At 36.7% G+C, this 13,394-nt stretch overlaps 1 protein-coding gene across 3 annotated transcripts in view; it reads right to left on the bottom strand.

Annotated features, from left to right (window-relative positions):
* Positions 1-13,394, bottom strand: part of FAM135B (family with sequence similarity 135 member B) — a 561,064-nt gene that overhangs the window by 20,269 nt on the left and 527,401 nt on the right. For all 3 annotated transcript variants that reach the window (XM_007488381.3, XM_016431905.2, XM_001370771.4), the window contains one exon: positions 3,173-5,276. In XM_007488381.3, the coding sequence (XP_007488443.1) occupies positions 3,173-5,276 (2,104 nt within the window). The remainder of the gene's footprint in view (positions 1-3,172; positions 5,277-13,394) is intronic.

The following is a 13,394-nucleotide window of genomic DNA, read 5'->3' as shown; positions in this document are numbered from 1 at the left end:
GGTTCTCAAGGGCACAGATGTAATAACTAACCTTAATGGCTGAGTATGTTTCTTGACTTAATATAGAAAAGAAAAGGAATAGAATGGATAAAGAAATTGATTGAAGACTAAGGATGGAATGAAGAAACTGAAAGGAACAATGCAGAAATAAAAAACCTATCTTTTCCTAATTTCACATATTTCTCCATGATTCCTAAAATATGTGAAAGATTAGAGTAGGTAACCATTATAGTCAATTATAATTTCAAGTTTTGAGGATCTATGAATTTATTGATAAACAATGATTGGATTTCTATGTATGTTATCTTAATATGTATTTGGATTGCTAGATGTCTTAATAATATGAAACAATCAGCATTTATTATTGATAATATCTATTTACAAGCCATTGTGCTAGGGATATGATATAGAAGAAAAACAGTCCCTGATGTCAAGATTACATTGTACTGGAGGTAAGGGGTAGGTATATATGCAAACAGGAAAATACATCTATTTAATTACCCCAATATCTATACCTAGAAGTATTCTAGGCCAGATTTGAATCCACGAAGAGTCTTCGATTCCAGGACCAGCACGCTATCTACTGTTCCACCTAGCTACCCCATAAGCTTAGCAGGTAATGAATAGTTGTTGTATTTATTCTATAATTTGGGACAGATAACTTAGTCTTTAAAAATTGCCTCCCTTCTAAAACAAGAATCATGAAATAGCTTCAAAATTTATTTACTTTTAGAGTTTCTTTAGCTAGATAGCTAATGAACAAATATTAAAAAAATAAACTTAACTAGATGTCAATTAGTAATGACTAATAAACTATTATGTCTGATAAATATTTCCTATTTCATGGAAACAAGTAAGATGCAATGCTTCAAAATAACTAGAGCCTTCTTGTATTTGAATAAAACTGAGATTACAAATGTATGAATCTTCAAAATGTCAAATTCTAAAAGAATTTATTCTGCCTTCTCTCATTCTGAAGGTCAAGTTTAGGTTTAAGGAGTGAACATTATGTGTAATGGGAAATCTGTTACCCTAAAAAACTGCATTTCCCAGGAGCCCACTGACTTCCTGTCATTATGTGGTGATGTAAATAGATATACTAGGTGGGAATCGTGGGGTTTTTGAACAGGTGGATTAGTCATGGGCAAGTGTATTTTTTTTAAATTTTGTTACCTTTTTATTCCTTTATTTCTAATAATCAATACTAAATTTCTTTAAAAAATAATATTTGAAATTATTTGAGATTAATTTTAATTTTAATAATTGTAAGAAAAAAAATGTCTGCTCAATAGAGCCATAGATGATTTAAAATTGTTCCTGATAAATCCCATTTGTGCACTAGTACAGTATTACTAAATTGCATCATAAGGTAACAAACTTAGATATAAATACAGCTGACCCCTAAAAGCCATAAATTGCCTTTTCTACTCAAACGTTCAGAAGAATTGATGAGGAGGCCTAAGGAAGCACCAGAAAATCAGAGGGATTCCTGCTGACCTACTGCCATGTGATGCTCACCAGAGGTGACTGGCTTCTGCCCCACTAGGAAAGATGGAGTAGCTGAATGCTTTTCAGTGGCTATTCCTCCTAGGGAGAAGAGTGCGCTCAAAGGAGTTGTGGTATTGTTCAAGGGCACAGCACAGTTTAAAGGGAACTTCCTTCTCTTCCACCTGATCAACTCATCCTACCTTAGACATGCATGTCCTTGTTTCTGTTAAGTTCTAACTTAAATCTTTATTTACTAAACTGTAGTAGTCCAGGGGTATTTATAACAATAGTAACTTTATTCCAAATGGATTTCCCCAGGCAATAATATTTCACTTAATGCTGAGTGTTCCCAGAACCAACCAAGACCATTATAGGTGGTATTCCTGAATTAGTCTATCAAACAATAAGTATTTATCAAATGTCTTCTATATGTCAGGCCCTGTGCTCAGTGCTTCAGATAAATGCAAAAGCCAATCATTCTTTGACCTCAAGAAACTTATTATAGTGCATTGGGGAAGATAATACACACACACAATCAGAGGGGCAGCTAGATGTCTCAGTGGATTGAGAGCATGGGCTCAAATCTGACCTCAGACACTTCCTAGGTGTATGACCCTAGGAAAGTCACTAAACCCCTCTGCCTAGCCCTTTTTGCTCTTTTGTCTTAGAACCAAAGTACAGTATTGATTCCAAGGCCAAAAGAAAGGGTTAAAATGAGGGAAAATAAATTTGTACAAATATAAGACTTTTTTTAAGGGAAGAACAAGTAGAAGTAGGTAGTGGGGGCAGATCAGGAAAGCTTGTATCACAATTGCATATCATTTAAATCAGAACTGTTCAATAAAATACCTGAGTATCTCATGAAAGGGCATACTTTCTTATATCCAGAGACACCTAAACAATATTTCTTGGAATGTTGCATTGGAAAATCAGTACTGCTTAGGAGATATGTTCTTTCTTGCATGGGCAACTATGATTGTCATTTTTCCTAAATAGAAAGAAAACACTTTGGGGAAATAGATTGCTTAATTTTTGCTATTGTTTTCCCTGGTATACAGAAGTGGCTACCTTGCTCACAGCCCCTTACAGAGTAGCTGCCATATAAATGCTTTTTCAACTTGGATTTTTATCTTTCATAGACTTTTTTTTAAACCCTTACCTTCCATCTTGGAGTCAATACTGTGTCTTGGCTCCAAGGCAGAAGAGTGGTAAGGGGTAGGCAATGGGGGTTAAGTAACTTGTCCAGGGTCACACAGTTGGGAAGTGTCTGAGGTCAGATTTGAACCTAGGGCCTCCTGCCTCTAGCCCTGACTCTCAATCCACTGAGCCATCAAGCTGCCCCCTCTTTGATAGACTTTTAAAGCTAGAAGAAACCTTAGATAAGATCTAGCTCATTCCCTAAAGTTTACAGGTAAAGAGAACAAGTCACTAGTTGGTTTAAGAAGAGACAGAATTTGAATCCTGTCCCTCTTATTCCAAACATGGATTATTCCCAATACTCATGGCTAGAAAAGTACTAGACACAAGAAGATAGCCTGAACAACTGACTTTACTCACTTCCTTTCAAAATACCATTCTAAGTAGGTTTTATATTCACTACAGTAGCAAATCTGTCTGGAAAGGGAGAGATGAGAAAAACTGATGAGAAATGCAAAGGTTGGGGGAACTCACCAACCAAGCTTACCTAAACATTCTTTCATTAATTTCTTCCTCAAAATTTCTTCTCTCACATGAGACCACCCCAAAAGAACCCACAGGCTGGTGGGTAATTGGGAATGGGTTTTGTTTAGAAGAAAGTCCACCCTTGGCAGGAGCTTCTTTAAGCATTGAGGAGAAAGGAAGACATGTGGCTGTGCAGGACACAGACAAATTAACCACCTCCACAGCCTTTCTTGTGTCCAGTGCTAATGCCTCTGTACTGGCAAAATGGAAATTGTTGCTATTGGCAATAGGCTTAGAGTCAAAGTTTTCGAGACATTGGTAATCATTGTCAGGGATTTCCTGGCTGTGGTGGACCACAGTGATCTCATCCAGATCAACTTCCTGCAAAATCTGGGACCCTTCTTGGGTAGAAGCATCATCACCAGTGGAAGAGTCTCTACTTTTCTCTGTGTTTGTATCTAGCCTGACAGTCTCTGTAGAGGAACTACAGGAAAATTCAGGCACCTGATGTGGGGATGGAGGGGAATCCTCAATGACTGAGATGTTGATGCTGGAAAACATGTTACTGTCAGTCTTCAAGATCTCAGACCCAGTCTCTGGAGTCTCCAACAGATCTGTATTAGAAACATCATCCTGGATAGCATCTACTTTAGAGACATGAAATATGTCTAAATTCAATTCTTTGGTTTTAGCCATGGAGGAGTACTCGGCTCCTCCAACAAAAGATGTTTCATCCACCACCGGTTCGCTATAGGTGAAACTACAGTGCCCAAAAAGAAAATGTGGATTTTCATTAGCCTCTGCTAAGTCCATGTAGCCCTTATCTTCCTGTGGTTGATCTGTATCAAAAACCATCTCTACTAGTGAATTACACACTTCACAGTCATGCTTTGGGGTGTCACTTTGAAACCCCGGAAAGTCCCTAATGGAGTCTATGCTTTTGCTCTCATCTGGGTTGTCTTCAAGGTATTTCTGAAAGTGTCCATCCAAGGTCTCTGAATTGCACTGGTCACTTCTGGATATGCCATTGTCCTCTGCCAATTCTTCTGGGCTATTTATCTGAGGAGCTGAAACAGATTTAGTCAGCTTGTTAAGTGCCACCTCTCTTTCTTCTTCCTCAAAAGGCAAAGAGTTAATGGAGGTGAGGGAAGCTTGGATTCCACTAGGCAAGCTTGTATTGCTTTCTGTGTGACCACCTTCTAAGGAATTTCTGTGGACAGCATGCCTTCTCACAAGTTGGTGCAAGACCTCTCGGTCACTGGGCAATTCCACAGCCCTGCTACGGGCCTCAGACCAAGCAACAGAGCTTGGCTCGCTTTCAATGCCAGAGTCAGAGATCACTGAAGAAGAGCGTTTGATGGTCCCAGACAGTGCTGATAACACTTCACGTTCTTTACTGTTTGGATCCCTCGCCAATGACTTCACATCGAGTGGATCCCTTGGTGTTGGACTTAATGGATCAATCAAGCTCACTGGACAATGTTTCTTGGATAGCAGTGTGGCCTTATTGGCTCCATTCTCCTCCTTGCTCACTTCGTTTAACACAACTTTGTCTGTGGAGACAACATCCTCAGGGACAGGAAATGCAGCTGCTTCCTCCGATACAGTCCTGATATAATTATCTATAGGTGACCTGGTCTCATAATGAGTGGCAATTACTAACCCAGGTTCACCATTATCAGGGTGCTTATTGCTGGGGTTCATTTCAATATATGTCAAGCAAGATGCCAGATTATTATCTCCAGCCACATTCTGCTCCGGTCTGCTCATGTCTATTGCAGGATGTGCTAAAACGATGGGCTTGAAGTCAGTTCCAGGATCCTCTGCTGAAACTGTTGGATGCTCTTCAAGTAAACCCATTTCATCCTGGGATTCACCAATTGTCAAGTATACCTGAGATTCTGAGCTATAGGGTAAGTAGGTGTCCACAGAAACTTCCCCGCTCGTCCCGGGGCACATATACTCTGGTCCAGAGCTGCTTGGTAAAGAAGCATCTTCCCTGTATGTTGTTTTCTCAGATGTTGCATTGGCAAGTGAAAGTCGATCTTTCTCTTTTTCCTTTTGTCCTGCTTTCAGGGTAGTTTTAACAGCAGCACCAGCATTGGGGAAATGTTTCAAATTATTCCCTAAAAGAAAAGAATCAAAATATCATATTTTGTTCAGGTGAACTGTAGAAACTTCCAAGATTCCAAATGATCCCTCACCAAAAATGTCAGCATTTTGGTTTCATTTAGAGTGGTTGGTTCAATTCAATTCAGCTCATTTCAATTGAACATGGATTAAACATCTCCTAGCAAAGCCTTGTTAACAGGGGAGAGTGAGGAAGCTTTGATATAAAAAGGGGTCCTGGCCTTAAAATAAATAACTGATCTCTGAGTCAGAAAACCCTGGATTAAAATTCTGGTTCTTCTACTTATTAGCCATGTAGGCTTTAAACAAGAGACTTCATGTCTTTGTGGCAAATTTTCTTGTTCTGTAAAATGGGGATATGAAACTTTCATCGCAGACCTCAGATTATCCTGGAGCCAAATGGAATAGCATATAAGGAATTGCCAAGTGACCATAAAGTATTAAAGAAATGAGTACAGTTTATTCCAGGATTGTTTTGGACCCAAAGAGAGCCAAATGTTAATTTTTTTTCCTTTTTTTTTAAACCTTGATCTTGTCTTAGAATTTTAAGGCAGAAGAACAGCAATGGCAGGCAATTAGGGTTAAATGCCTTGCCCAGGGTCACACAATTAGAAAGTGACTGAGCCATATCTGAAGCCAGGTTTTCCCAACTCCAGGTCTGGTACTATATCCAGAGTGTGCTACCTGGCTGTACCCAATTGTTAAATTGGTAGTTTGAGCAATTACCCCTTGGAAATCAGTAAATACTACAAATAAGGCCTTGACTTATTGTTCTAATGGTATAATTTTAAGAAAGTGATGAATAAAATGCCAGTAAATGTGTTTTGTATTCTTTTTATATCCCTGCAAAGAGCCATTTATCAGCATATTCCTGGCTATAAAACAACATTTAAGATCATGAAATATTTCTCTAAATTTTCATAGGGTCAAGAGTGAGAAGTGGCTAAAGAGATAATCTAGTTCGAACCTTTCACTTTAGAGATGAGGAAACTGAGGTCCAAAGATATATCTTTTTAGACTTATTTCACATTTCTCTCTCTCTCTCTCTCTCTCTCTCTCTCTATATATATATATATATATATATATATATATATGTATATATATATATAATATATAGTCTATATTCTAACCAGATTCCTCTATTTGCTGATCCCTTTACATAAGGTTCCATCTACCATCTCTGTACTAACAAAGGTTGTACCCTTTGTCTGGAATGCACCCCCTGTGCACATCTGCTTTTGGAATCCTTGTTGCTGTTCAGTCATTTTTAGTTGTAACCAACTCTTCATGACTCCATTTGAGATTTTACTGGAGAGGTTTACCATTTCCTTATCCTCCAACTCATTTTTACAGATGAAGGAATTGAGAAAACAGGGTTAAATGACTTACCCAGGGTCACACAGCTAGAGTCTTAGGTTAGATTTTAACTCAGGAAGATTCTAAGCCGGACACTCTACCCACTGTGCCAGCTAGGTGCCCTTGAAATCTCTGTCTTTTTAAAAGATCTGTTCAAGCACCCATTTTCTATACTTGGCCTTTCCTAAACTCTCATTTTTCATAACTCTCCCAATCATTTTTAAAACATTTTCATTTAGTTATATATGTGCATGTTAGTTAGCCCCCCATCTCCAGAAGAATGTGAGCTCAAGGATGGCCAGAACTATTTTATTTTTCTCTATCTCTAGTATGAAGCACAGTACTAACCCAATACATAACAGTTGCTTGGTAAATACTACTGAATTGAAGTTAAGAGAAATGAATTAATACTTCCAAGGTTGCAGACACAAAAGAGAATTGGAATACAAGCCTTGGTCATAGGATCACAGATTTAGAAATAGAAGGTCCCTTAGACATCACCGAGTTCAGTTTTTACAAATGAAGAAAGCAAGATACTGACACATGAAGCAATTCACCCAGTGTCACATACCTAGTAAATATCTGAAGTGGGATTTGAACCCAAGTCTTCTTGGTTCCAAATGTAGTTCTCTACCCATTATTTTACACTATCTCCTCTTTTAAATCCATTCCTCATCTGACTTTTCATTCCTGTCCTTTATCTATCACATAAGTTCTATGCTTTTCAGAGGAGGAAACATCTAAAAGCAAAAAAAAAAATTCTACATAATCAATGATGATGTCATTTTCATCTTTTCTACAAGCAAGCAAGAGAATTTGTATTAAAAAAAAAAGTCCAAGCCTAACTCATCTGTGGCAAGGACTAAAGTAAACCAATAAGCTATATTCTGGGCTTTACCACTAGATGTCAGACAAGCACAGAGAACCACTAACGGATAGTCCTAACTGTTAATGACTAAAATTATCTCAAGAGATTGATTTTGGTGTAAGAATATCAGTTTATTAATTATGTCAGTTCATTGGTTAGGCCATCAACAAGGCCAATAAAATAAGATAAGTCAATGACCCTCTCTCAATGACCAGAAACCCCGAAAACTTGGTCAGGCAGTTCAATGAACAATTTTAGGGGTTCATTATTTAGTCCCTTCCCTTGAGCACCTTAAGACCTCTCTAAGTGGTGGATAGTTAATTAAGAGGTGGTTCATCAAACTATCCATTCTTCCCTATCTCAATGTCATGGGGAACACATATAGAGAAAAAGAAGCCTTGTCCCCTTCATTTATTAAAGAAATCTATTTAAAAAGGAAGACATTGAGATTCCAAAGGATTAAAAAAAAATACAAAAATGCAATAGACTAGATGGAATCTCTTACCCAGAGCCCAGACAGAGGAATACACAACAATTCTCCCTGATATCCAGTAATTGTATTATTATATATGTCTTTCTGTCTGTCTGTCTGTCTGTCTGTCTATCTCTCTTTCTTAATTCAGAGCCTTGATATAAGATGAAAAATAAATTCTCACAAAATCATCCCACAGACACCAAAACATGTTCTTTTTCTTTTTTCAGTGTTCTTTTTTTTAAATACTCAAGGTGAACGTCAAACCTTAGCTAGGGTTCCCAGAGGCTGGGTGAAAAGAGATTACATTCCAAAAGTGGAGAACAGTTGGCTGTCCAAAGATGGAATGTCTTTTCTGGGCATCAGCAAGGTGAGTTAGAGCACAGTACAAGAATAGGTATAATGAGCTTGGAATGGTAGGCTTCAGCCACGTTGTCAATGGCATAAATGCTAAAAATAAAAGATAAAAATTTTTAAAAGTTTGTGAGCAAGAGAAAAGAAATTGAATTAATAAAAAGATAGGGAAACAACATATGTATACAGTAGGTTTCAAATTCTGGAATATCCTAATGGTATGATGGAACATCTTCAAGTGTAATCCCAGTAAAGGACTGTATTACACTTGCTTAAGTATCTTAAGTTTAGAGGTTACTTTTAGCCAATTTGGCTACATGCCAGGGATTGTTTTTGTGGGGTTGGAGGAGGGAAGGAATGAATTTTTCAGCTGCCGAAACTCTCAAAGGCACCTAAGTACCTTTTATCAGCTGCCATAACTCTCAAAGTCACTAAGTCATAAAGAGGTGTACCATTCTACACTGGTGGAGATAATAACTGCACTGAGCAAATTAAGTTTCAAATGACTGAAGTATTGAAGTGTGTGGGGCTGAAAAACTAAGCAGGAATTGGCCAGTGATTATAGCTATTGGTCTTCCAACACTGAGGAAACACAATGGATTGAATGCTAGATTCTCCATCAAGAAGTTTGAAGTCAGTCTTAGATACTTAAGAGCTATGGGTTCTTGAGCAGGTCATTTAACCCCCTATCTGTCTCAGTTTCTTTAGTTTTAAAATGGGAATAATAATAGCACCTACCTCCCAGGAATAAAATTGAGATCCTTGTGAGGATCAAATGAGATAATTTTGTCAAGTAAGCCATAAAGTATTAGCTATCATCATCATTATTAATTCTGCATTCAGTGGAAGTGTGGCATAGTTGAAAGAATGTGGACTTAAAGTTAGGAATGACCTGGGTTCTAATCTCTGCTCACCAATTTACTATCTATTTTATACCATGCAGGACATTTAACTAGCTTCAGTCCTCTCAGGAATAAAATGAAAATGTCACATATTTTGATTTTGTGAGGATCTATTGTTATTATTAATAATATTATTGTCCATTTTTATTTTCATTATAAGTGTGGAAGAGTAGAAACAGAATTGGACTTGTAGTTAGAAGACCTTGTTTTAAGTCCCGGCTACATGATCTCGATTAAGTCACTTAAGACCCTTGGATTATCTTTCTTAAGATGCAAAATGTAGATAATTCTTGCTCTTTTTACCCTTTGGGACTATTATATCAGATGTGTTAAGTCAACTTTCAATGAATAAGCAATTACAGAGTACCTCATGAGCTGGACAGACACTAGAGGAAAGAGAAAACAGTAAATAAAACCCAGTCTTTGTTCTCAAAGCCCCAAAATAGTCTTATTTTAAAAGCATGTAAATTAACCTTTGAAGATTAAAATATTACATATCTAAACTAAATATATGTACTTATACATACATTATATATGCATATATATAATATAAACACATGTTTATATTAGTTCAACTGTTTTTCAGTCATGTCAAACTCTATGACACCATTTGATGTCTTCCCTACAAAGATTTTGGAGTAGTTTGCCATTTCCTTCTCCAACTTATTCTGCAGACAAAGAAATGGAGGCAATCAGGATTAAATGATTTGCTCAAATGCACAGTTTGAGCAATGACTGTCTGAGGTCAGATTTGAACTCAGGAAAATGAGTCTTCCTGATACCACACTTGGCATTCCATCCATCTAGCTGGCCATATGTGTGAGTGTATAAACAAAAGTTTCTATAAAATATATGTTCCAACCTAACATTCCATATACATGTGGGGAGAGAATAAATGGCTAGAAATAGTACTTTCTTCATTTGAAAGAGGGTAGCCCCAGAAACAATGTGTAGGAACTGCAGAAATGTATATTTCCACTTGAGGTAAGAAAAACTTCATGGGAATGAAACCATTCAGAAGTAGAATAGTTTGCTTCAGGAAAGATTGGTTTCTCTTTCAACAGTAAACTTTAAGCAAAGGTTGGCTAAGTTGGTTATATTGCAGAAAGGGTTTGCAATGGACTAGATGGCAGTTATTAGATGGAAGTCTATTAGAACATTCAAATGTCTTGGGCCAACAACAAAATAACAACAACAACAAAAGGAATTCGTAATTCTGTAGCTGAAAGAACAATTCCAATTGTACTATTTACTATGTTCTCCTTTCTACTTATTACCTTTTGGAAGCAGTGTGATCAAAAGAGCACCAGATTTAGGGTTTAAGATCTGGCTCTGCTTATTATGAGACTTGCAGCAATTAAGTTACCTCATCTGAGTCTTACTTAGCTCTTTAATGTGTAAAATGTTGGAGGTAGGTCATTTCACTTCTAAACTCCCATCTAACTCTGTATCTGTGATCCTATTACAAGTCACTTCCTATTTGGACAACTTAGTTTACCTGTTTTTAAAATGATGTGATTAGACTAGAATGATCTCTAAGGAAATGTCCAACTCTGAATTTTGTCATCTCCAAATGAAGATCTTCCACTTTACAGCTAAATTCATTTCCTGAAGAATTCTTGTCCTGAAGGAAGGGTTCTGGATGGCTATTTCTCTAATGGGTCACAAGGAAATGTCTGTTTCAGATGGGTTCACCTAGTCAGGTTAGGTAGGCTTCAAGTAGTATCCTAATATTTCGGTATTTCCGTATAGATCTCCATTTGTAAACAGGGGTTACAAAATAACCATGTTCATAATTAAAAAGTTATAAGACACCAACACAAATAATTGAGAAACCATTCAATTAAACCAGTTTTCAGGCAAAAAAGATACATATGCACAAATTGTGGTTTTTCTTTCTGACTTGATGGGACAACGATAATGTTGCTCCTTTAGTTAATATGCTAGAAGTGTCAGTGTCCTTTTTACCAAAGTACTGTAAGAAATGATGGTTGGTTAACTGATACTAAGAGAAATCAGAAAATCTCCATTGTAATAAATCTCACATATAATCTATCACCCAGGGATATGCTGAATCTAGTACAAACTGCTCCACTTAAGATGATTATTAAATTTTCAGTCAGAGCAAATTATCCCTTGAAATTTAGAAAATGCTTCAATATAGAGATTCATTTATTGTTTGTTGACTTAATAAAGTGATGGAGAAAAAAAAACAGTAATACAAATTAAACTTAAAAGTATGTTGTATGTACATTATTTTTTCTTGAGAGTCAGTTGCTGATTCCAACTCATATTTGAATTGAAACCTATTCTATAATATCCTGGACAAGTAGTTATAGAAATTTTGTTTAAGAAGTGACAAGGAACTCAGTACATATGGAAATAACTCATTGTACTATTGGAGAACCTTAATTCAAAGATTTTCATTTTAATAGCTTAAATCTGACATTCTCTAAATATTGCTCATTGGTCTCCTAGTTCTATTATCTGAAGCCAAGCAGCACATGGCTAAGAATGTTTCTTCTACACAATGATTCTTCAAATGCTTGAAGGCATTGACCATATCTCCCTACAAAGTTTTATCTTCTGTGGTCTAAATATTGCAAATTTCTTAGACATAAGTTCACATTACATTTTTCTGACTCTTGTTAGCTTCATTCCTTCTCTCTGGGTTTCATTCAACTTGACATTGTGTTTCCTAAAACATGTCACCTAGAATAAGGATAATTGTCCAGATATGTTGTGACAAGGTAGATTACAAGACGACTACTTCTTCTGTTCTGTACTTGTCCTTGTATAGAATTACATTAGCCAAAAATCACATTAACTTTTTTGACTGCTATATTATGCTGTGTGAATTTTAAAACTACTCCACCCTACTCAGACCATACTTTAGAAAATCTGATTCGTCTATTTCCTGATTAGTAACAATGGAGATACTTAGTTTAATAGAATCAGGTTTTAGGAATTCTATATTGCTCCACCCTACTTAGTTTAACAAGGTCAGGAATGTCCTCACCCATATTCAAGGATTAAGTATCTGAGAAGATGGCCTTCAACTGACATGTGCAGAAACAGCTGATAGACCCCTGGGCTGTCCTAAGTCATGCTAAGCTATCATTGGTACAGATGAGATGCAGGAAAGTGACATAAAACCATCTATATAAGGCACGTCACTTCCTCTCTTCTCTCTCTTTCCCTGGAGAGGTGACTCTGGCTGGCAGCGTGCTAAGCATTCAGACATCTTGGAATGATGGCAGCTATTTGTCTGGGTTTGGCGGTGAGTTTGCCTTTAAGCTGATTCAGGTTCAGGCATCTTGGCTGAGCCCTCTTGGAATTCAGTCTGATTCCTTCTTCCTTTACTCTTCAAAACCTTACCTTCCTAGGGCCTCTGGCCTTCCTCTTGGCACTAGCCAGGTGGGAGAAATCCTACACCCTTTCCTTCTTCCTTTTTCTTAATATCTTTCCACTATAACAATTAAATCACCATACATTTCCAACTGACTTGGTTATATTTTTCTTTTATATTTGGAATATCCATGGCGACCAAATAATTAACATAGTTTAGGTCACAATGCTAAAATTATCCTTTACAGTTGTTAATTAATACTGAGCTTTATGTACTCAAAAACATAGGTCACTTTCACCTGAACCGATGTTGAAGCACATTTGCCAAATCTTGTACTTGAGATATGCCGAACACTAATTCTCTTATTGCATATACACATCTACTTCCTAATTTCCTTTCTGATCACATAGCTTTTTTAAACACTCTTCTCTGATCACATTTATTTCCTTCTGAAAATCACATCCAAATGCACTACTCTGATCATATCAGTTTCCTTTTTAAAGGAATATGTCCTGTTTTTCTATTGTCTAATGGACAAAATGCAAAATCTTTATTCTTATATTTAAATGCCTCTTAAATATTGTTCCAATGTGACTTTCTATCTTCATTTCACACTACTCTCCTTTATTCTTTGTTCTCCCCAAACTAAATACCTTGACTTCCTAGATATCATCCTATTTTCTCCCATCTTCCCAAATTTATCTTTGATAACTGCCACAACTTGAACTGCATCCTAATTTTGCCTTTGATGTTTATGTATTAAAATTCCAAATAGCTGAACTTCCAAGGAACTCAATTTACTTCATTTTAAAA

This window comes from Monodelphis domestica, chromosome 3 (assembly GCF_027887165.1).
Source record: "Monodelphis domestica isolate mMonDom1 chromosome 3, mMonDom1.pri, whole genome shotgun sequence".
Taxonomy (NCBI): Eukaryota; Metazoa; Chordata; class Mammalia; order Didelphimorphia; family Didelphidae; genus Monodelphis; species Monodelphis domestica.
This window is presented reverse-complemented; position numbering and strand designations above follow the sequence as displayed.